Raw genomic sequence first — 20,769 nt, 5'->3', positions numbered from 1 at the left:
GGAAAGAACTTTCTGATGTTAAGCTGGAAAAGTCCTTATTAAGATTGGATAAACAGTTGGATGATGTAACAACTGCACTGCAGCAACTCAACCAGGCAGTTTTGATTGCATGTCCCAGTGCACAACATCTAGCAGCAGTGTAAGGATAAGGGCAGCAATCTTCACCACCTCCATGCTCCCCTCCAAATTTTACACTTTCCTGATCTGAAAATATATTTCTATTTCATCTTCTTTGTTGCTAGGTCAAAATCCCAGAATTCCTGATACAGCTATGGGAGTAATTTTACCATAGAAACCAAAGTGGTTCAAGTCGATCCATATTCAACTTATTTTTATTTATTTACAGCGTGGTAACAGGCCCTTCCGGCCCAACGAGTCCACGCCGCCCATTTTAAACCCCAAATTAATCTACCCGTACGTCTTCTCAAGGGCCATTAGTGATAAGCAATAAATGGTGGCCAAAACTGAGCAGGAATAAAAATGTTTTTCTTTGCAACAGCAGTGTGTATCTTAATGTACCAATTCTATTCCACTTGAGAAGGAACACTGCCAGCAGTTTGCTTGGAAAGAACTGCGAGTGTATGAGGTTGTTCTGGGTCAGAGAATACAGTTGTCTTGCCAAGGACCATCAGCTACCTTGTTGTCCAGCCAAATATAATTTTTATATTTAACAATATCTGATATTACAACAGAAGTAGTGACATTTTCCTCTTTTACTTATGAAGCTATTTATTTTCGTAAAATGACATACCTGCAGATGAACTGAAACTTGATACCTGTGATCATCATTTCAGATGCAAGATGGTATCAAAGTTGTCATTTACTGCAAGTGAAGGATATAAATTCTACTTGTGTATACCAGCAAAAGTAAAGGTTATCTGCTACACAATCATGCATTGTATTTTGATAGGAAAACTTAAAGATTGTTTTATTTAAAACTATGTTTGAATAAACATGTCCTTGTATTGGGGAAAAAGATAACCAAACGGAAGTCTCTAAGGATGTGAGTATGTTTTATCCCTTGGGTTGACATTTTTCTCTAAATGTATGTGCAGCATTTGGTTGATGCAATTGGTATTCCAGTGAGAACTGTTAAGATTATTCATTCTGTCTATAAAATTTATTTGGCAAGAAAAGTCTAGCTTTAAAATTAAAGACTGAATGCTGTTTGATATAAAACCAGGGAACAAACATGTGCACAGGCGGCTGCAGTAGCTTGTGACAAAGCTCCAATGAGCAGATTTCAGATTCCATTTAGTTGATTAAAGGCACCAAAAAGGTGCTTGTTTCAGGTGCTTTAGAGATTTCCTCAGACAGTCCTTTGGCTAAGCTGCTCAAAATGATAATCCATAAACAGTGGGGAAATGGAAACAGAAGCACAAATATTGCAGAATTGTGGCACAAGGCCAAGGTCTAATGGATTTTTTCTTTGCTTCTGAGAAGCCGACTTTTAGTTGTAAATTGTGGGTGCAGTTGGCAGCCCAGTCCCATGGTGGGTGTCAGATTGTGGGGTATGGTTTGTCTGCCAAGAAAAGGATACTCATGTCTGAGGAGCAGCTTGCAGAATAATTGATTAATTGTCAAATTACTTTATGAACTTTAGATTGATTAATTCTAGAGCACTTTGCCTGGCAAATTCTTACAAATGAATAATAAAAGCTCTTGTTTGTCTTTGTATTTAAATTGGTACTAATTCTGCATTAGCAGATGTGAGTGTCTGTAAAAGCATGGGCACTGTGATGAAAGCTCATTGTCCTTTCCCCATGATGATTCTCCTGCAGAGAATACATTTTGATTTTTTAAGTAGCTTTTGGATATAAAATAGTAGGCACTAGTTCTGAGGTTTGTTGTCATTTTGCAGGTCAGAGACCCATACTAAAAAAAATTGAAGAAGAGTGATAGATAAGGAAATTGTAACTGAAGTGCTCTGGGTCCTGTTATACAAGTACATAAAAAAACAGTGTGACCAAGTAACCATGTGCATAAGTTAAGAAGCAGCACAGCTTCCCTTTGAAGAGATGCAGGAACTCGGCACATAAACACAGTGCAGTGCGCCACTTGGCCCCTCAAGCTTGCTCCACCATTTAATAAGATCAAGGCTGATCTCATTGTAACCTCAACTCTGCATTTCCATCTACCCACAGTAATTTTTTTTGCCCCTTTGCTTATCAGGTATCTATCTCTGCCTTAATAAAAATATTCAAAGACTCTATTTCTACTGCCCTTTAAAGAAAGGGGTTTCAAAGCCTCATAAGCCTTTGAGAGAAAAACGTTTGCCTCAACTCAGTCTTAAATGGGCAACCACTTATTTTTAAACAGTGATTGCTATTTCTAGATTCTCCCACAAGAGGAAACATGATCCCTCAAGATCTTGTATGCTTTAATACCTGTCCCTTCTACTTTTCTGAATGGCAGTCTAGCCTGTCCAACCTTTCCTTCTAATAACAACTTCTTCATTCCAGGTATTAGTCTGGTAAACCTTCTCCGAACTGCCTCCAACATATTAACATCCTTCCTTGAATGAGGCGACCAATACTCCAGATGTGGTGTCATGAATGCTCTATACAACTGAAGCATAACCTCCCTCCTTTTGTATTCAATTCTCCAAGCAGTAAAATACAACCTTCCGGTAACTTTTGTAAGTACTTGCTTTTCCTGCATACTACCCTTTGTGAATCATGCACCAGGACTCCTGGATTCCTCTGCTTATTTTACTGCTGAAATGGACAATTTCACATTTTCCCTAAATTATACTCCATTAGCCAGAAATTTGCCCAGTCACTTAGCCTATATCTCTTTGAAGCCTCCTCATGCACCCTTCACAATTTACTTTCCTACCAATCTTTGTGTCATCAGGAAATTTAGCAAGCATACCTTCAGTGCCTTCATCCAAGTCACTTATATAAAATGCAAAAAGTTGATGCCCCAGCACTAATATTTGTGGCACAGCACTTTCAATATCTTACCAATAAGGAAAGCCCCATTTATGTCTACTTTTTGTTTCCTGTTAGCCAGTCAATCTTCTATCGATGACAACATGTCACCTCCTAAACCATGAGCTTTAATTTTCTGCAATAACCTTTAATACCAGACCTTGTCAAATGCTTCTGGAAATCTTGGTACATCACTGATTTCCCTGCATCCACAGAATATGTTATTTATTTAAAGAACTTCAGTAACATGGTCAAACACAAGTTCTCTTTCAGAGAACAATGTTGACTTTGCCTGATTACATGGAAATTTTTAAATGCAGTGCAATAACATCTTTAATAATAGCATCTAACATTTTCCTTATGTTAATTTAAGTGGCCTGTAGTTTCCTGTTTTCTGTCCCCCTCCCTTTTGAATAATAGAACTACTTAAATCTTTGGAAAAGGGAATTTTCAAAGAATTGTTAAAGTTCATCTGCTTTTTGTCCCTTTCTCTCTCTTTTCTGTCCGGAGGATGGATTTGCTATAATTTTAGAAACCCAATACTATACCAGTGTAGTCTTCTGATGCTTGTTCAGCTGCAACATGAAGCATAATTTAAAAACTTCCGGTGCAGTGTTGTGTCTGGAACCTGCAAACCCAAAAGGATCAGTTTTCCTTGCATTGAGATTGTCCATTGGAGTTAAAAGTGCTGCTTAAGTTTCTGTCTGACTCAGAAACCTTGTGAGCATTTCCATTCTTCCAAATCCTTAATTTGAGTTTAGGTTCCCATGAAAAGAAAAATAAATCTAATTAAAATGAATAATGTATTAAAAATAAACATTTAAAAATTAGGAGAAAAAAATCTTAACTTTTATAGAAGTGATTGAGGGAATGAGTAACTGGATTAATGCTTTCACTGCAAACGTGCACATGTTAGTCGTGCAGCTCTGCTCTTTTCCCAGGAACCCAAGAAACAAATGGATTGAATTTTTTATGTCTGACCAAGTGAACAGAGGAATGAATACTTTAACTAATATTTTAAAGAAGGGAGATTTTGACTGTTTCATTTAGATTAGTTAAATGTTATTTTAAAATATATAATCTAGTGTTTAAACAAATGAACCAGTATTTCTGGCATTGAATAAAAATCATCTTAGCACTACATGACTAGCACTAGCAAAGTAATAATAGCTGTAATTGAATGGAGGCGCTACTCAGAACTTGGAACAACATATTATCTCTTTATGGGGGTAAGTTTTTTCCAACTCTTTCAATGTACAGTATTGTGGGTCACACGTTAATGGAGTAATCCATCTGTCAGAAAAAGTGTTAGAAGCAGCATTGTTGCACAGAGACACCTTCCTGAAGGCCACCAGGGAATAGAGCTCCCGTTCAGGATGAGGCCGTCATTTCGTCCAAAAACTGTAGAAGGGCTGCAAATTGCTCAATTGAAGAAAAAAGTTAGAGGGAAAAAATTAATTATTTCAGTAATATCATCTCCCAATTGGGACTTCCGCTACCATTCTTCCCTTGCATTCCCCACTGTTCCAAATTTATCTTCTTTGGGTCAGTAAGGTTAGAGTCAAGTAGTGAGCCTTGATTGAGAGCAGGGCTTCAAATGATGTAATCAGATGATGTGAGTGAACCAGAATAAGCCACCTGCAAAATTCCTCTGGACAGATGGTAAAACTCCAAATTTTAAATTCCGCTAGGATCTTTGACAAATGGAATCTGAATATCCTTGATATTCTTAAACATCTAAAAATTATTAAAAATGAAATTAGTATTTTTTTCAAAAATCAACTAAATACTTCAGTAATAATAAGCATTAAAACAAACATACACAATTTAAAAAACTTGCCCATTCTTGCCTTTCTTTAGACCTATAAACCTGCCATAATATCTGAGAACAGATTTGCCAGTGTAATTGTTAGGGAAATCACAGTAGCTCCTGTTCTGCCATTGAATAGCACATGGGGTCCATTGGTGAACCTCACCTAGGACATTCACTGCAGAGGTCAGCCATCAAGACCAAGACTTATGGCAATCCCAAATTTGCTGGCACTGACATGTATAAGTATCAACAGTTTAGTATGGAACTGTCAGTATTTAACAGAAGTATCTAGTCATTGAGTTTTCGCTTAAGGCACAATTAAAGCATTGGATGGAAATTGCCCTTGAAATTTCTCTCTTTTTCTGAAGTCATGTATCAGTTCAACTTTCTGCTTAAACTTGTTTTTATAATCAGAGACATAAAAATCTTCCAGTTGGTCAGTGTAACAGAATAATAATTACTTCCTCTACCTTTAGGAACATTTGTTGATGCAATTAGGAGTGGTAACCTGTACAGTTCTATTAATATAGACAAAATTGCTTGTAATAGTATTTCTGCATGTGAAGGCCATTCAGTATGGTAACAGATGAAAGGAGACTCAAAAAATTCAATCAGTCAGCGTTGTGGTGCGTGAGGAGATCCTGGTGCACAGGAGGTAGATTTACCCACAGTGGCTTGCTCATGAAAATCAAAACAAAACTGCAGATGCTGGAAATCTGAAATAAAGCAGAAAATGCTGGAGACATTGAGCAGGTCAGGCAGCATCTGTGGAAAGGCAAATAGACTTAACGTTTTAGGCCGAAGAGTCTTTGTTAGAACTGTTCTATCTCTCTTTTCACAGATGCTGCCTGACGTGCTGAATGTTTCCTGCTTTTTCTGTGGCTCTGCTTATATTACGGAAGCTAGAGCATACTTTGCTTCCTGACACACCTGTGGGCCTCAGTCTATTTCCTCAGGTAGTTCTCCGTAATAAATACATCTTTGACCTGACTTCAGTAGACTGAGCAGTGAGCAGATTTCTTCCAATTGTCTGTAGGAATTCTGAATCATGACACATTGCCAGAGCATGCCACTGTATTGGAGTTTTGGCCTTTCTCTCAAATTTGCCTGATTAATCTGATTTTAAATCACTGAAAATGACTTCAAAAATGTGTTAATTTCTTTGGTGCACATATGTCAATTTCATAGTAAATAACATTTTCATGATCATATATAAAAACATTTAAAAGGTACCTACGAGTTCCTTTCAGCCTTAAAAAAAAGTTCCATTTGAAAAATCTCTGCCTTCACAGGGGAGCCATTGATGGAAATGTGCATGCTCAATGTTTTAACTGTGTTTTTAGAGAGCAAAGCCAATTTAGAACAGAATATCATTGTATTACAGAGTAGGAAGAAGCCATTTTATCCATCACACCCACACCTGATGTTTGGAAGAGTTATCTAATTCAATTCCACACCCCAGTAGTTTTCCTAGAATCCTTCAAATTAGTACTCTTCAAGTTGTCTTTATTCATTTACTGGATGTCGGTCAATGTTTATTATCCATCTCTAATTATCCCTATAAAAGTGGTTGTGAGGTGCTGCCTTAACATCAATCCTTGTGCTTGTGATACTTTCACAGTACAATTGGTAAGGGATTTTGGGTGTTCAGAATATTATTCCACCATTCTTTCAAAAGCACATTCCAAATCTTAATAACCATTGTGTAAAATAATTTCTCCTCATTTATTTACATCTCTGACTTCTGGTTATCGACCCACTTGCCAGAGGAAATAGCTTCTGCCTCATTCTTCTATCAAATCACTTCATCATTTTGACTACTTTTGTTTCGTCACTCCTTAATCTTCTTTAAGAGCAGTCCTAGCTTTTCAGATCTCTTTAAGACTTGACCTCTCTTGACTCTGGTGTAATTCTGGTAAACCATCTCAGTATCAGTACCTTCTCTGGGGCTTTGATCACCTTCCTGAAGTGATTCCCAGAATTATAAACATTACAGACCACCTGCTGGATCTCGGAGTAAAGATTTTGCTTGGCTTCAAAGATTTGTGAAATTGCACTTCCAAATCCCTCTATTCACGCACTTCTCAAAATAGTACCATTTAGGTATAAAAACAGAATGTGTTGGAATTACTCAGCCAGTCAGGTACATTTGTAGAGAGAGGGAAAACTGAGTAACCAATTGGATAAACTGTATCTACATATTTCATCCCTCAAAGTTCATGGGTTGTACTCAACTACATTAAATTGTTTCTGTATACTTGCCCTTTCACCAATTTATCTCTTTCTTCAGCTTAATACAATTATTTTGCCAAATGTTATATTGTCAGAACATTTTGAAATTGTCCTCCTTTACCCAGGTCCAGAACACCAATATTTAATGAAAACAGCAATGATTCAAATAGTGACCCCTGGAAGACCCCCACTCAATCCAGTCAGAAAAACATACATTTGTCACCCCTTGCTGCCTCCCAGCCCTCAAATAATTTTATACCTAAGTTACCACATCCCTTTATTACCACGTTTTCATTATGAATAAATCTGTTATAATGTGCTACAAATTCCTTTTAAAGATCCATATTTACAGCATATACGACTCTACCTTTATCTGCCTAATGTTGTTTCATCATAGTACCCTCAACGCACTGTTTTATGAACTAGGATTAAGGATCATGGAAACTTGATCTATGCTTTGTAATTTGAATTTAAAATCCATGAACTTTCACACAAATTTCTGCCAGATTGCTATGATATAAGGAGCATGAATTAGTGGATACCACAGGCCATTTCATTACTTTATAACTGATAACACTAAACTTGTGTTGACAGTAAATCAAATCTGATTTGGTTAGGTTCAGTAGGCTTATGAGGCCTTTTATGTATGCATTTCACATCAACACAATGAATACTCTTGCAATGAAAATAGTAACAACAGTTAATTCTAAACAATCTGCTTGAACAAGATTGTGAGGAAGAGCAGCATTTAAATCATTGTTAATTGGCATATTTTTGTAGTATTGTTCATATCTAATGCAGTAATTACTGATTCATTTCCTGAAAACTAACACGTTTCACAAACATTTTATTGTATCTTATTTAGAACCTGAGAAAAATGTGCTTTGCACTAGAGCATTGAGGTTGTCTATAAAATAGTGTAGCTGGTATTTCAGGAAATTATTACAACAATAAAATGTTTCACAAAGTTTCATCAGTGTAATATTAATTATAGTTTGAGGCTCCCAATGTTGTTTGGATCATGTATATTATGAAGATGAACTATAGTCCCTTCACAAAAGGTCAAGAATCGAGGAAATGAAATTTTGTAGAGAAAAAGGTTTTTTATTGCTGTAAAACAACTGCTTGAATTTCAAGAATTTAGAGAATTTAGTGTACATCAAATTTTCTCTCTTAGGGTGAGAGTGTATGACCTACGGACAAGCAAGGCAGTGATATCTCTCTATGGCCATCAACTTGGTGTGTCCTGCGTGCAGATGGATGACTGGAAGATTGTCAGTGGTGGTGAAGAAGGGTTGGTTTGTGTGTGGGAACAGCGAATGGGAACAAAACTCTGGGAAATGCACTCAAGGTATGAATTTATTGAACTTGGAATCTGATTTTTTTTTGCATTTAATAATGAAGGTAAATCTGTGAATTGCTTTTTCTGTGATTTGAAAGGAAAGGAACTTCAGTTGTGACAAGTTGTTCACTAAAATATTACCTTGATTTGAGAAATCAAAACCACAAAGATTGAATGTAGTTTTCTGAAGATTATTTTTCACTACCCAATTTTGAAAACTTCAATTTTTGTGTGCTTATTCCAAAACAGGTCTCAAATTTTGAATTGCTTTTAATATCCAGTGACTGTTAAGTAGGTAATATTATATTTTGTTAACAACATAATCAAATAGAATATTTAAGAAACAGAGACATTTGAACCCTCATGCTTGCTCTGCCAGTAACAGCTGATCTTTTGGTGCCACTTTTCTGCACTAACCCCATATCTCAAAGGTTCCCTTCAGATCCAATGAGATTAATAACATTTAATATGTTTGACTGATGAAATCCAAGAAATTCCCCCCTTTTTGAATAATGTCAGAGCATTTCTTTGAATCCTACACAAGATATTTTACCTAAAGGACATCACCTTATTACTCCATGTGTACCGTTCAGTAATATTTACTCAAGAGTGTCAGCCCAGATTAAGTGCTCTAGCTCTTAAGTGAGATTTGAACCAACGGCCTCTGAATTTCCTCCTGGTAATATTGCCTCCTTGCCTGTGTATGGTCCCGTAACCATGGATCCTCCTGGACATTTGTAATGTTTGAACCTTGTTGGTGTGCATCAGCGGACTACTCAATCATGCATCGTCATCCAATTATATCTTGAGCAGAGGTCCATATATGCAGAGTAGGAATCACTGGTTAATAGTTGAGAAAACAGTCCAATCCCCGAGCCCAGAGCCTCAAAAAGCAGTTGGACTGGCACTGCATCATGACTGAAATCACTTCTGTACAGATAAGAGATTGGATTAAATCTGACACCTTCTTGTTCCAAAATTCACTGAGCAAAACCAGTTAGCTGAGTGGAGCACTGCCATATTTTTAACTTGATAGTTTAAGGTGCATATTTGTTTCTGAGGCAGCATCTGGAGTTTATGATGTGAAACAAATTTTAAAAAAAACTAAATACAAGACAATCAAAAGTAAAAACAGAAATTGCAATAATTACATGGATGATTAATTCACATTTGAAAGGAAAAGATACGTTGATCTTTTTGATCAGATGTTTTATTAGAACCCGTGTTCTTCAGTTGTTGATTGACTATTCACAGAAAAAGAGCAATTGCAGTTACAAATAAGAAAACCTAAGTTAATTTTGTCAGTCAATCGCAAGAGTCTGCAGAGGGTTATGGAGTCAGCACCAAGCCTGAAGACCCACACTCAGTGGTTCAGACTCAGCCAGCTCCATCATAGCCAACTCTCCCCACCATAGAGGACATCTTCAAGAGGTGGTGCCTCAAGAGGGCGACATCCATCACTAAGGACCCTCACCACCAGGACATGCCCTCTTCTTGTTACTACCATCGGGGAGGAGGTACAGGAGCCTGAAGACCCACACTCAATGATTCAGAAACAGCTTCTTCCCCTCCATCATCAGATTTCTGAATGGTCCATGAACACTGCCTCATTTTTTTTTTGCACTATTTATTTAGTTTTGCAATTTATAGTAATTTTATGTCTTTGCACTGTACTACTGCCACGGAACAACAAATTTCATGTCATATAAGTCAATGATAATAAATCTGACTCTGATAATTACTATTCCAGACACCCTGTACGGTACCTACGTTTTGGTGCACATACACTGATCACAGCAAATATACCCAATGAGAAATACCCAAGAGGTGCCAGCATTATGGATGATGACTTAACTGCTCATCGGAGGTAGGACAAATTAGCGCATGATTGCATGTGTTTTGTATGCCATTAACAAACAGGGTTTGTTCGAACTTGTGATAAAAGTTTACTCATATCTGTATCGTGTATTTGTGAAGGCTTCAGCTCAGCTCCTAGTTTGCAGTGAACTAGAATTAGATTAGTTGTCACTCAGAAACAATAAAGATGGCTACTATGAGAAATAGAAACATCACACCAATGCAGTATGTGGTGCATTTCTGAGGTTATAGCTGAAACATATTGCTAAAGTACGTAATTAAAACAGAAAATTCTGGAAACACTCAGCAGATCAAGCAGACTTAAAACCAACTTGTTTTCTCGTGTTCCCCCAGTTCAGTTCTTTGATTTTGACATTGTGAGTGATTTTGATATTAGGATGACTGCCCAGTGGAGTTTTTGTTCTGTTGGTGAGGAGACCTCCATTTGTTTTTTTTTAAATCAAGTACACAATGATTTGACATTCATCAATATTAAGAGATGGTAATAAAGATTTATTCGGCACATAAAATGTCTTATTTCATAACAATTACTCTGTATAGTCACATTTCAGAGCATGTTTGCCCATTAGATAGCCTGATTTCATTCTTATCTGTCATATTGCATAGTGGTTAGACTAGACTGGAGATTTGGAGATCTAGACTAATAATAGAGTGCATTAAATTAAAATCTCACCATGGCAGCTGGGGAAATAAGTTAATTAAATAATCTGGACTTTAAAAATGAGAAAAAAAATCTCAGGAATAGTGACTATGAAACAACCAGGTTGTCATAAGAATCCATCTGCTTCACCAGTGCCTTTCATGGAAGAAATCTGCTGTCTTGCATGGTCTAGCCAATATTAGGGTTCACTCATACCCCAGCAAATCACTCAGCTGGATCAAGGCCACTAGAATGAAGTGCAAAACCGCAGTGGTGCAAAGAGGTAACTCGCCATCACCTTCTGAAACATATTTACAGATGAGCAATAAATGCTGGGTTTCCCAGTGATTCCCATATTCCATGAATGGAAGGATAAAAGTTGCACTCTGCAAATCCTCTGCAATAGCATCTTCCTGAGCCTGCAGCTTTACCTCCAGTGTTCCCCAAGGATCGATCCTGCCCCTCTCCTTTCAGTCATCAACATTCTACCCCTTGCTAGCATCAACCAAAAGTATAGTTAATATCCACGTATTTGGTGATGACACCCAGCTTTGCATTGTCTCCATCTCTCTTACATCGTCCACTGTCAGAATGCTCGTCCGATTGGATGGGTAAAGACCAAAGTCATTGTTTTCAGCCACATCACAAACTCTATTCTCCAGATTCTAATTCCATCCCTCTCCCTGATAACCTGTCTGAAACCTGGCTCGGCTGATCACAACATCGGTAGTGTGTTTAACCCAGAAACTAGCTTTGCATTGCTGTGCCAAGGCCACCTGTTTCCACTTATCCATCTCTGTCACCGTTCATCTGCTGCTGAAATCCTCATCCATTATTTATTCCACCATACTCCAGGCCTGGCTTTCTCATTCTGCTGTCTGTAAAGAAGGTCAACTCAAGCTATACAGCACCAAAGTCCACTCTTCACTCTGTACTTGTTGACCTTCATTTAGCCCATAGTTAAACAAAGCTTTGATTTTAAAATCCTCTTCTTATTTTCAAAACCATCCATGGCCTCACCTCCCTTCTTTCCTGTAATCTCCAACATCCCTCCAAGATCTCACTTTTTCTCCAATTCTGCCTGCTTAGTTATTTCTGAACTTAATTGCTCCACTTTAACATCTGTTCATTTCACTCTCAAGACCCTCAGCCTCTAATGCTGCTTTGTCTTTTAAGATGCTCCTTAGAACATACTGCTTTGTCTAAGCCTATGATCATCTGCCCTGATATGTCATTTTCTTTGACATTGCTGCTGTGAAACACCTTGGGATGTTTTTACTACGTCAAAACAGCATAAACCCCTTCTATAATTCTGCCTCTTGGCAGCCAAATCCCAGCTGAGTTAAACTGACTATATTTCCCTCTCACAGCTCCCTGTTTCCATCAAATTTCAACTTAACAGTAAGCTCCAATTCAGTTTGGCTTTTTAATTACCACCAATTTTTTACACCACTTTCTAACAGCCATTTGCAAGATCCCACAGGTTAAGGGTTAACATAAGAATTACATGTGTAATTACATTAAAACTATATCTTTTACACATTAAGCATTTATGTTAAAGAGGATTCTCAAGTATCTAACACCCCATGATATGAAATTCTGCCTTCGCTTAAACTGGCTGGTAAACTGTGTGACACCAAGTAGAATTCCCAACGTGGACTGTCAGATTAAGGTCTCTGAAACTGAGAAAGCCAGCAGTTAGCAAAGTAAAAGTTGTGGAGGGAAAAGGAGAAGTGGTTGGCTGTAATAATGATTATGAATTTGGGGGCAGCAGCAGCCAAAATTATTATTGGTACTCCTAGGGTACACAAAGTATTACAATTGTAGATGGAAAGAATTCACACAGAGTCCAGGGTTTACCTTCAGAACAAACTTCCTCTTATTACAAGCTGACGTCAATAGGGGAGTCACTCGTCCTGGAACGAATACTCCCCGATTCAAAGTTTTCATTATGTTTCTACTATACCTTATATACTTTTCCCCTCATTTTCTCTACCCTGCATGCACTGTGTATACTTAGAGTGAGGTAAACCTTTTGCAGTGTCAAGCTGCAGTGCCTATGTGCTACGTGAGCTGTCAAGCTTGAGCCCCTTGTGTGCTACATGAGCCCTGTGTAGTTCTATCTTTATCTTATATGTACAATGGCAAGCTTCTGTCCTGGAGTTTATGGGATTGTTGTTAGGTTGGTAATCAGGCACAAATTTACTGTAGTTCACTTTAGCCTGTAGTTTGTGGTTTGGGTTGGTTTGAACTGATTTTCTCTGCCTTGTACCAACCCTGCAGAGTCCCCCTTTATCTCTCTGCTGCATGATCATCCCCCTGTTCTCTACTCCAGTGCTACAGAGCTACTTCACTATTCCCTTCTGCACCACACTTAGTTAATTTTTGTATTCAGCAGTTCCATAGATTATGGAATTATCCAAATAGTTAAAGAACCATAGAGTCAGAGAGAGATACAGCACGGAAACAGGCTGCACCAACCATAAACCACCCATTTACACTAATCCTACATTTATCCCATTTTATTCTCCCCATGTTCCTATCAACTCGCCCCAGTTTCTTTCACTCACATACACGCCAGGGGAAATTTACAGTGGCCAATTAACCGACCAACCTGTACATCTTTGGGATGTGGAAGGAAACCGGAGCATCCAGAGGAAACCCACGTGGTCAAAGGGAGAACCTGCAAACCACACAGACAGTACCCAAGGTCAGGATTGAACTCGGGTCACTGGCATTGTGAGGGGTACCACCAAAAGTGACCAGCAGGGTCCTAACTGCATCACAACACGCTGATAGCTATTTTAAAGGGATTGTCTGAACCTGACACCCAAGTGCTTTGGAGCCATGTAGGTAAGCTCCTTTAGCATGGAGCTGGTTATGTTTCCAGTGCTAATAAAATGATGAAGCCACTAACACAATTTTAAGGCTGTTACTGCCAGATGACACACACAAAAGCAATCAAAATTAGCTCTAATAACTCCAAGCATCAACTAAATTTCAATTATTTCTGGCCAAAGAAATGATTATTAAAAAAAGAAATGCAATTATCAAGACACATGTTATTCTTTCTCTCTTTTTCTTCCCCTACACCTTCAAAAAGAAAAAAAAATAAAGCGGTCTCTCTTCAAAAGTGAACTTCTTTTTTAATTCTTTATTTATGCATTTGTTGTTTGCATTTTGATTATCTTGTATGAAACCCAGCATTAATTTACAGATTACATTACAAGTTTATTGTAAATATCTCCTAAGATCATTCGCTACCATTTATTGTCTTACAGACATCGAGGAATTATTTATGTCTACGACTTTTCAGTCAATAAATCAGCTCCAGTGTTACCAATTTGTCGTTCATCGTATGATGAAGATGTTGGCTACAACTACAACATAGCACTTTCAATGCCCTATGACCAAATAAAATGAATATGTGTCACCTTGTGAATATATTGGTTCTATTACAATCATACAGTAATTCTGAAAGTAAGCTTGCATTTAACATGCATTTCATTATGCAAGAAAATGTCGTTTCACAGTAAGACAATGGAGACAATGAGGACATTGGAGAGACAAGTGAACGGAGAAAGAACTTTGGCCTTGAAATTTTCAAAAGGCTTTTCTGATTTCCCATCGAGCTGTGAAGAAAAATGACAGAAGTGGCCATTTTTAACAACGTTTCCTTGGAATTTCCGGCTGCCTGCCTCAAAACATTTTGTGAAAGACCTCATCTTTACTCTTCAGTGTTATTATTTTATTTACTATTCCCTTTTTCATTTGGTTCACATGGTAATTTGGATTTTAGAACAATGTTGGGGTGGAGGGGGCAGTTTCACAAACTTTTGATTTGGATCCAGTTGCATAAATCACAGTATGGTGTATCTGTAGATTGAAAAGTGCAAATAATGTAAGGAAATCTGAAGATATAACTGTTTTCAACAAATAGGTTTCTGTTTTACATTTGATTTTTAATAAATTTCAAACAGTGTAATTGACTCTGTTCTTAAATTAGACCCCCTTGAATCAAATCCTGTCAGTAGTACCTGAAGTACCAATCCAACGTACTCACAGTTTCCAAATTTGTGCAATTTGAACATCTGTTGTATGATCAAAAGTGCCAACAGGCAAGCCACGTTCTGCCCTAACTTTAACAGCAAGGATCCTCAGACTGTAATGGAATGCAGGAATTGTGGCTGATTATTTTTTTCATTCATTAACAGGATTAAACTGTCTTTGACAAGGTCAGCAATGCTGTATATAATTACCATTGGGAAGACGGTGGCACAATGCCTCCTGCAACTCTTCGGTAAATGAGGTGAAGGTAATCCCAGAGCACTGTTAGTAGTAAGTTCAAAGCTTTGGACCAGATATCTGTGAAGGGACAGCAATATTTCCCATCCAGAATGCCCTGTGATGTGGCTGAGGACTGAGGTGGTATCCCAAAACACACACAACCCTTGCCCTCCTTGGTGGAAAAGGTTACAGATTTAAGGATTGGTATCAAGGAAACCTTGGTGGATATTTGCTGTGCATTTTGTGAAGGGTACACACTGCAGCCACAGAATGGTGGAGCGAGTGAATGCAGTGGCAATCAATTGAACTGTTTCGTTCTGGATAAGTGTCAAACTTTGAGTGGTGTTAGAGGTGCAAGAATCCAGGTAAGTGTAAATGATTCCATCACATTCCTGACATAAGCCTTTAGGTGATGGAAGGGCTTTGGGGATGAGAAGGAAAGTCAAAGTCGAGTTTATTGTCATATACACATGTGTATGTATGCACAGGTGCAATGAAAGACTTAATTGCAGCAGCATCACAGGCACATAGCATTCACAAAAAAAACATAAATTATACACAATTTTTACAAGAGAACACAATTAGAACAAAAAAGTTGTCCATTTCAGTGCAAAGTGATCATCGTGTTGCTAAACTGTAGTGATTAGGGTTTTGCTGGTTGGTTCAAGAACCAAATGGTTGAAGGGAAGTAGCTGTTCTTGAATCTGGTGGTATGGGACTTCAGGTTTACGTACCTCCTGCCCCATGGTAGCAGCGAGAAGCTGACACGGCCCTGATGGTGGGGATCTTTGATGATGGATGTTGCATTCTTGAGGCAGTGCCTTCTGTAGATACTACCAGTGATGGGGAGGGATGTGCCCATGATGTATTGGGCAGAGTCCACTACTCTCTGCAGCTTCTTACATTCCTATGCATGCAAATTGCTGTACCAGACCATGATGCAACCAGTCAGGATACTTTCAACAGTATATCTGTAGAAGTTTGTGAGAGTGTTCGGTGACAAGCCGAACCTCCTCAAGCACCTAAGGAAGTAAAGATGCTGGTGCACTTTCCTTATGATTGCATCTATGCGCTGGGCCCAAGGCAGGTCATCCGATATGTTAACACCCAGGAATTTAAAGCTGCTGACTCTCTCCACCACTGATCCCCCAATGTAGACTGGTGCATGTTCGCCCTCCTCCTCCTTCCTGAAGTGAACAAACAGCTCTTTAGTTTTGCTGACATTGAGCAAGAGGTTGTTGTTGCGGCACCTCTGAACCAGGTGTCCTATCTTACTCCAGTAAGCTGATTCATCGCCACCTGTGATTCATCCAATGACAGAAACGTTGTCAGCGAATTTGAAGGTGACATTGGAGCTATGCTTAGCCACACAGTCATGTGTGTATAGAGAGTAGAGCAGGGGGCTAAGCACGCAGCCTTGAGGTGCACCTGTATTGATGATCATCGAGGAGGGGATGCCGTTACCAGTCCTCACTGATTGAGGTTTGCTGATGAGGAAGTCAAGTATCCAGTTGCAGAGGGAGGTACAGAGGCCCAGGTCTTAAAGCTTGATGATGTTTGGATAGGATGATTGTGTTGAATGCCGAGCTGTAGTCGATGAACAGCAGCCTGACATGGGAGTTCCTGTTGTCCAGATGGTCCAGAGCAGAGTGAAGAGCCAGAGAAATTGTATCTGCTGTTGACCTGTTATGGCAGTAGGCAAATTGGAGCAGATCCCAGTCACCTCTGAGACAGGAGTTGATTTGCACCATAACCAACCTCTTGAAGCACTTTATCACATTTGATGTAAGCGCCACCGGACAGTAGTCATTGAGGTAGGTCACCGCACTCTTCTTGGGCACTGGTACAATAGATGCCTTTTTGAAGCAGGTGGGAACCTCACCGCAGAAGCAAGAGGTTGAATATGTCCGTAAATACTCCAGCAAGTTGGTCCGCACAGATCTTTTGTACTCAGCCAGGTACACCGTCTGGACCAGATGCCTTCTGGTCACTTGCTACCAATAACCAGCCTCAAGCCTGCTCTTTAACTTACCTTATTTACGTGGTTCATCTAGTTAAATGGATGGTCACTGGTGACCCCTACCCATCCTATGATGTAAATGATGAGGGTTCAGTGGTAGTAATGGTTTGGAATGTAAAATGAAACTGGATGATCATTGTGTGGCACCTTGTGTAGTGCAAATACCATCAGCCACCAGATGTAATTGAGGCATAGTTCATTATCTGACCTTGTAGTGGAGCGAAGGATGAAACAGCTAAAAATTGGTTGAGCTTAGGCTACTGCAATAAGGAACTTCCGCACCAATGTCTGGAGACTGAGATGACAGGCCTCCAGTAAACCACAAGTATTTTCCTTTAAGCTCGATATGGTGATATTCAGTGGGAAGTTATTCCCTTAATTTTCTTTAGCTTCAGTTATACCAAGGTACCTTGGTGCTGCACTTGGTCACGTGCTGCACTGTTGTCAAGTGTAGTCACTTTCTCATCTGACATTCTGACCTTTTGTACATATTTATACTCAGTGGTTCTGGCAGAGACCCATGAACAGGTTATCAGTGAGTAGGTGCCAATTGTAAGCTCACCTGATGACAACTTCATTCACTGTTTGTGATGACTGAGATGTGGTGGCAATTTGTCCATGCTTTTCCTGGAAGGAATTTTCTACATTGTCAGGTTAATACTGGTATCATAGCTGCACTATTGCTGCCAAGACCTCTAAGATCTTAAGACCTACAGGACCAGAAGATCTCACATTTTAGATCTGGGCATATTAAAGCCACTTTTAGCCCCATCCTGACTAAGACAAGCTAACATGTCCCATCCTTGTGATCAAAGCTCGAATTTTTATAACCTTTACGCCTGTGACCAAATAATGCACAGCTGTATAATCAACCTTTGATAGACCTCTACAGTTAGGTAGTTCTGGCTTTTTGGATCTTTTAGTTGCCTCCTGTGCAATACTTCCTGACACTTAGTTGAGAAAATGTGGGTCATTATTTTTTTTAAATATGAATTCCTTTTCAATATACATTCTGAATGGCAGTTTCTTTGATCATACTATTGAAAGCCACTTAAATCAAATAGTTTGGGAATTGGATGTCACATTATTCTCTTGTATCCCCTTTGTACTGCAAGGTTCCAGCTTTGACCATTTTACTTGAGTAAAATAGACTAGTTCATCCATTGATTGTTAGTGTGCCAAATAAATTATGGAACTTTTTCAGTTTTATTTATTTCCAAGTATGTATGATGATAACCTTCCCATCCCTTTTGTTAACCTCCTCCTTCACGTCTCTCCAACTTAAAAAGTGTTTCACTTACTTTCTCCCCCCAGTTCTGATGGCAGGTCATTGATCTGAAACATTAACTCTTATCACTTCCGCCTCAGCTGCTCCCTGATCTCAGTTTTGTTTGTATTTCAGTATTCCATCCCACTTCTGACGTGTTCTGTAGATGATGGAAAGGGTCTAGGAGTCAGGAAGCAAGTCACTCACCAAAGGATACCCAGCAACTGACCTCCTCTAACTGCAGTATTTATTTGGTGGGTTCAGTTTAGTTTCTTGTTAATGATATCCCAATGAGTGTTGAATTTACCAGTGAATGTCAGGGATAAGTGGTGAGATTGTCTTGTTGGAGATGGTGATGTGATTGGCAGGTGTTACAACCCATACCTAAACGTGATCTAGCATGCAGACATTGGCTACTTTATTTACTCAGAAGAGTGAGAGAGAGAGAGAGAGAGAGAGAGACACACACACACACACACACACACACACAGAGTTAGCATCTCAAATTAATGATTTTTCATTAGAGGTTGGAAGGCAGAGATATAATCAGTTTTAAGATGCATGAGAAATAAGTGTTTGTCACTAGGTGGACAGCAGGAGAGATGAAGTGACAAAAGAGGTGATTGGGCTGGGTAAAAGAGGGCGGGAAAGACTATATCAAGTAACAAAGAGTTAGCTCTGGAGGTGTAAATAGAATAATGCAAATAATATTGAAAATGTGAGATACTAAGGCTGAAATTGCAGATTATCTGAAGTAATTCACCTCAATATTGAGTGCAGAAGACTGTGATGTACTTTGATGAAAGATGTGTTGATGTTCCTCAAGCTTGCATTGGGACAGCACTGGAACAGTTTAGAAGACAAAGCCCAGATCGGAAGTGAGTTGGAGAAGGTTCGGATTGTATTTGCAGAATCTTTTAAATTTGAGAAAAGTCAACATTTTGGTTAACAAATCTTATAAAAGTATTCTTTGCTCAAATAAGAATAATTTTTTTAAATCTTTGTCTTATCAACCTTTGATATGTAGTAGGACTGAGCAGTATTGATAGGTAACAGACAAACCAGTCAAATTTGATATTAAGTTTTTTCTCTACATTATAAAAAGAAACTTTAAAGACGAACATTAGTCGTCTAATGGATCATGTATTATCCCATTATTGAAATAATGAGTAATTGGCAACAGATTACATTAACAGGGTATCTCAACTCTGATTTATGTGAGTGTGGTTTTAACAATTCCCATAAAATGAAGCAAGGCTCTCCATTTGTTTAATAAAAACATATCAGGTTGCACAGCTGCAAAGTTGTTACTATTCATCTTAAAAAATGTAGAATTAAGTTAAGTGCAGATCTATACATTAAACATTAAAACTGTTCCAAGTACAAATGACAAAATAAAATCAGCTCCCTCATCCTAGAAATATATTAACATACCAGTGCTAATTGTGAAAATGAATCCAAGGATAACAACCCTACCACAATCAACAATAATAGTATGGAAAGGAGTGAATTCAGCTGCCTGGGAAAGTAATACTGCAAGAACACAACAGGGCCACTGACAAAAGTCCATTCAAGAACTAGAACATTCGTTCTGTTCTTTACCTTGCTGGGGAACATGTGGAGATTGAACAAATAGAAATAAAGACGAAGGTAAGGTTCTTCCACAGCAATAACCAGCACATGTTTTTATTCAGCACAGAATGCTGGAATCTTATGAGACTAACTAACAAACCAGGGACCTTCCACAATACCTGCATGTACAGGGCTCAAAAGGAATCTAAAACCAAGTACTGCATAAGAGCACAAATGGAGACTATCAAACAGTGCAAAGGATGAGCTGGAGATGGTTGAGTGTGACATCACTGTTGAATACAACCACACACAAAAAAGTACCAGGCTTGGCTCCAGATAGGAAGCTTAACCAGTGTTGTCCCAAGAACATGCGATGAAAAATGAAGATGTGTGGACATGAAATGTCATCAGAATGGCCATAACATTGGTGTTCTCTTAAGAAAACCTCATGGGCCATTTCCTAAAACAATGTTATAAAGGAAACAAAACCAATCTGGATATTTGGCAAATATTTAAAGTCATCAAAATTAAGCAATTTTAACTTGTGGAGCAGAACTGTATAAAGAATTTCCTGATGCAGTCAAAATTGTATAATTTAGATACTTCAATTCAACTTTTTAAGCACTGAATTCCCTATATTTATATAGCTCAATGCAAATTAATGGATTTGCACAAACAAACACAACTATATGATTGCAATTAGATGCAGGTTAATTCTTGTTAATCCTGCAATAACAACATTGTGCACATTGTCCTTAAAGGTTGTTAAAGTCGCAATTCAAGAT

General features: G+C 38.5%; 1 protein-coding gene across 1 annotated transcript in view; it reads left to right on the top strand.

The window, feature by feature from the left end:
- fbxw8 (F-box and WD repeat domain containing 8) overlaps nt 1-14,814 on the top strand; it is a 116,829-nt gene extending 102,015 nt beyond the window's left edge. Inside the window, exons 9-11 of the mRNA XM_052032225.1 lie at nt 8,156-8,329; nt 10,071-10,187; nt 14,120-14,814. Of these exons, the coding sequence (XP_051888185.1) occupies nt 8,156-8,329; nt 10,071-10,187; nt 14,120-14,261 (433 nt within the window). The 3' untranslated portion in view covers nt 14,262-14,814. The remainder of the gene's footprint in view (nt 1-8,155; nt 8,330-10,070; nt 10,188-14,119) is intronic.
- The last annotated feature ends 5,955 nt before the right edge of the window (nt 14,815-20,769 follow it).

Source organism: Pristis pectinata, chromosome 17, assembly GCF_009764475.1.
Source record: "Pristis pectinata isolate sPriPec2 chromosome 17, sPriPec2.1.pri, whole genome shotgun sequence".
In the NCBI taxonomy this organism is placed as follows: Eukaryota; Metazoa; Chordata; class Chondrichthyes; order Rhinopristiformes; family Pristidae; genus Pristis; species Pristis pectinata.
Note: the sequence above shows the minus strand (reverse complement) of the source record. Positions and strands in the feature narration are given on the sequence as shown.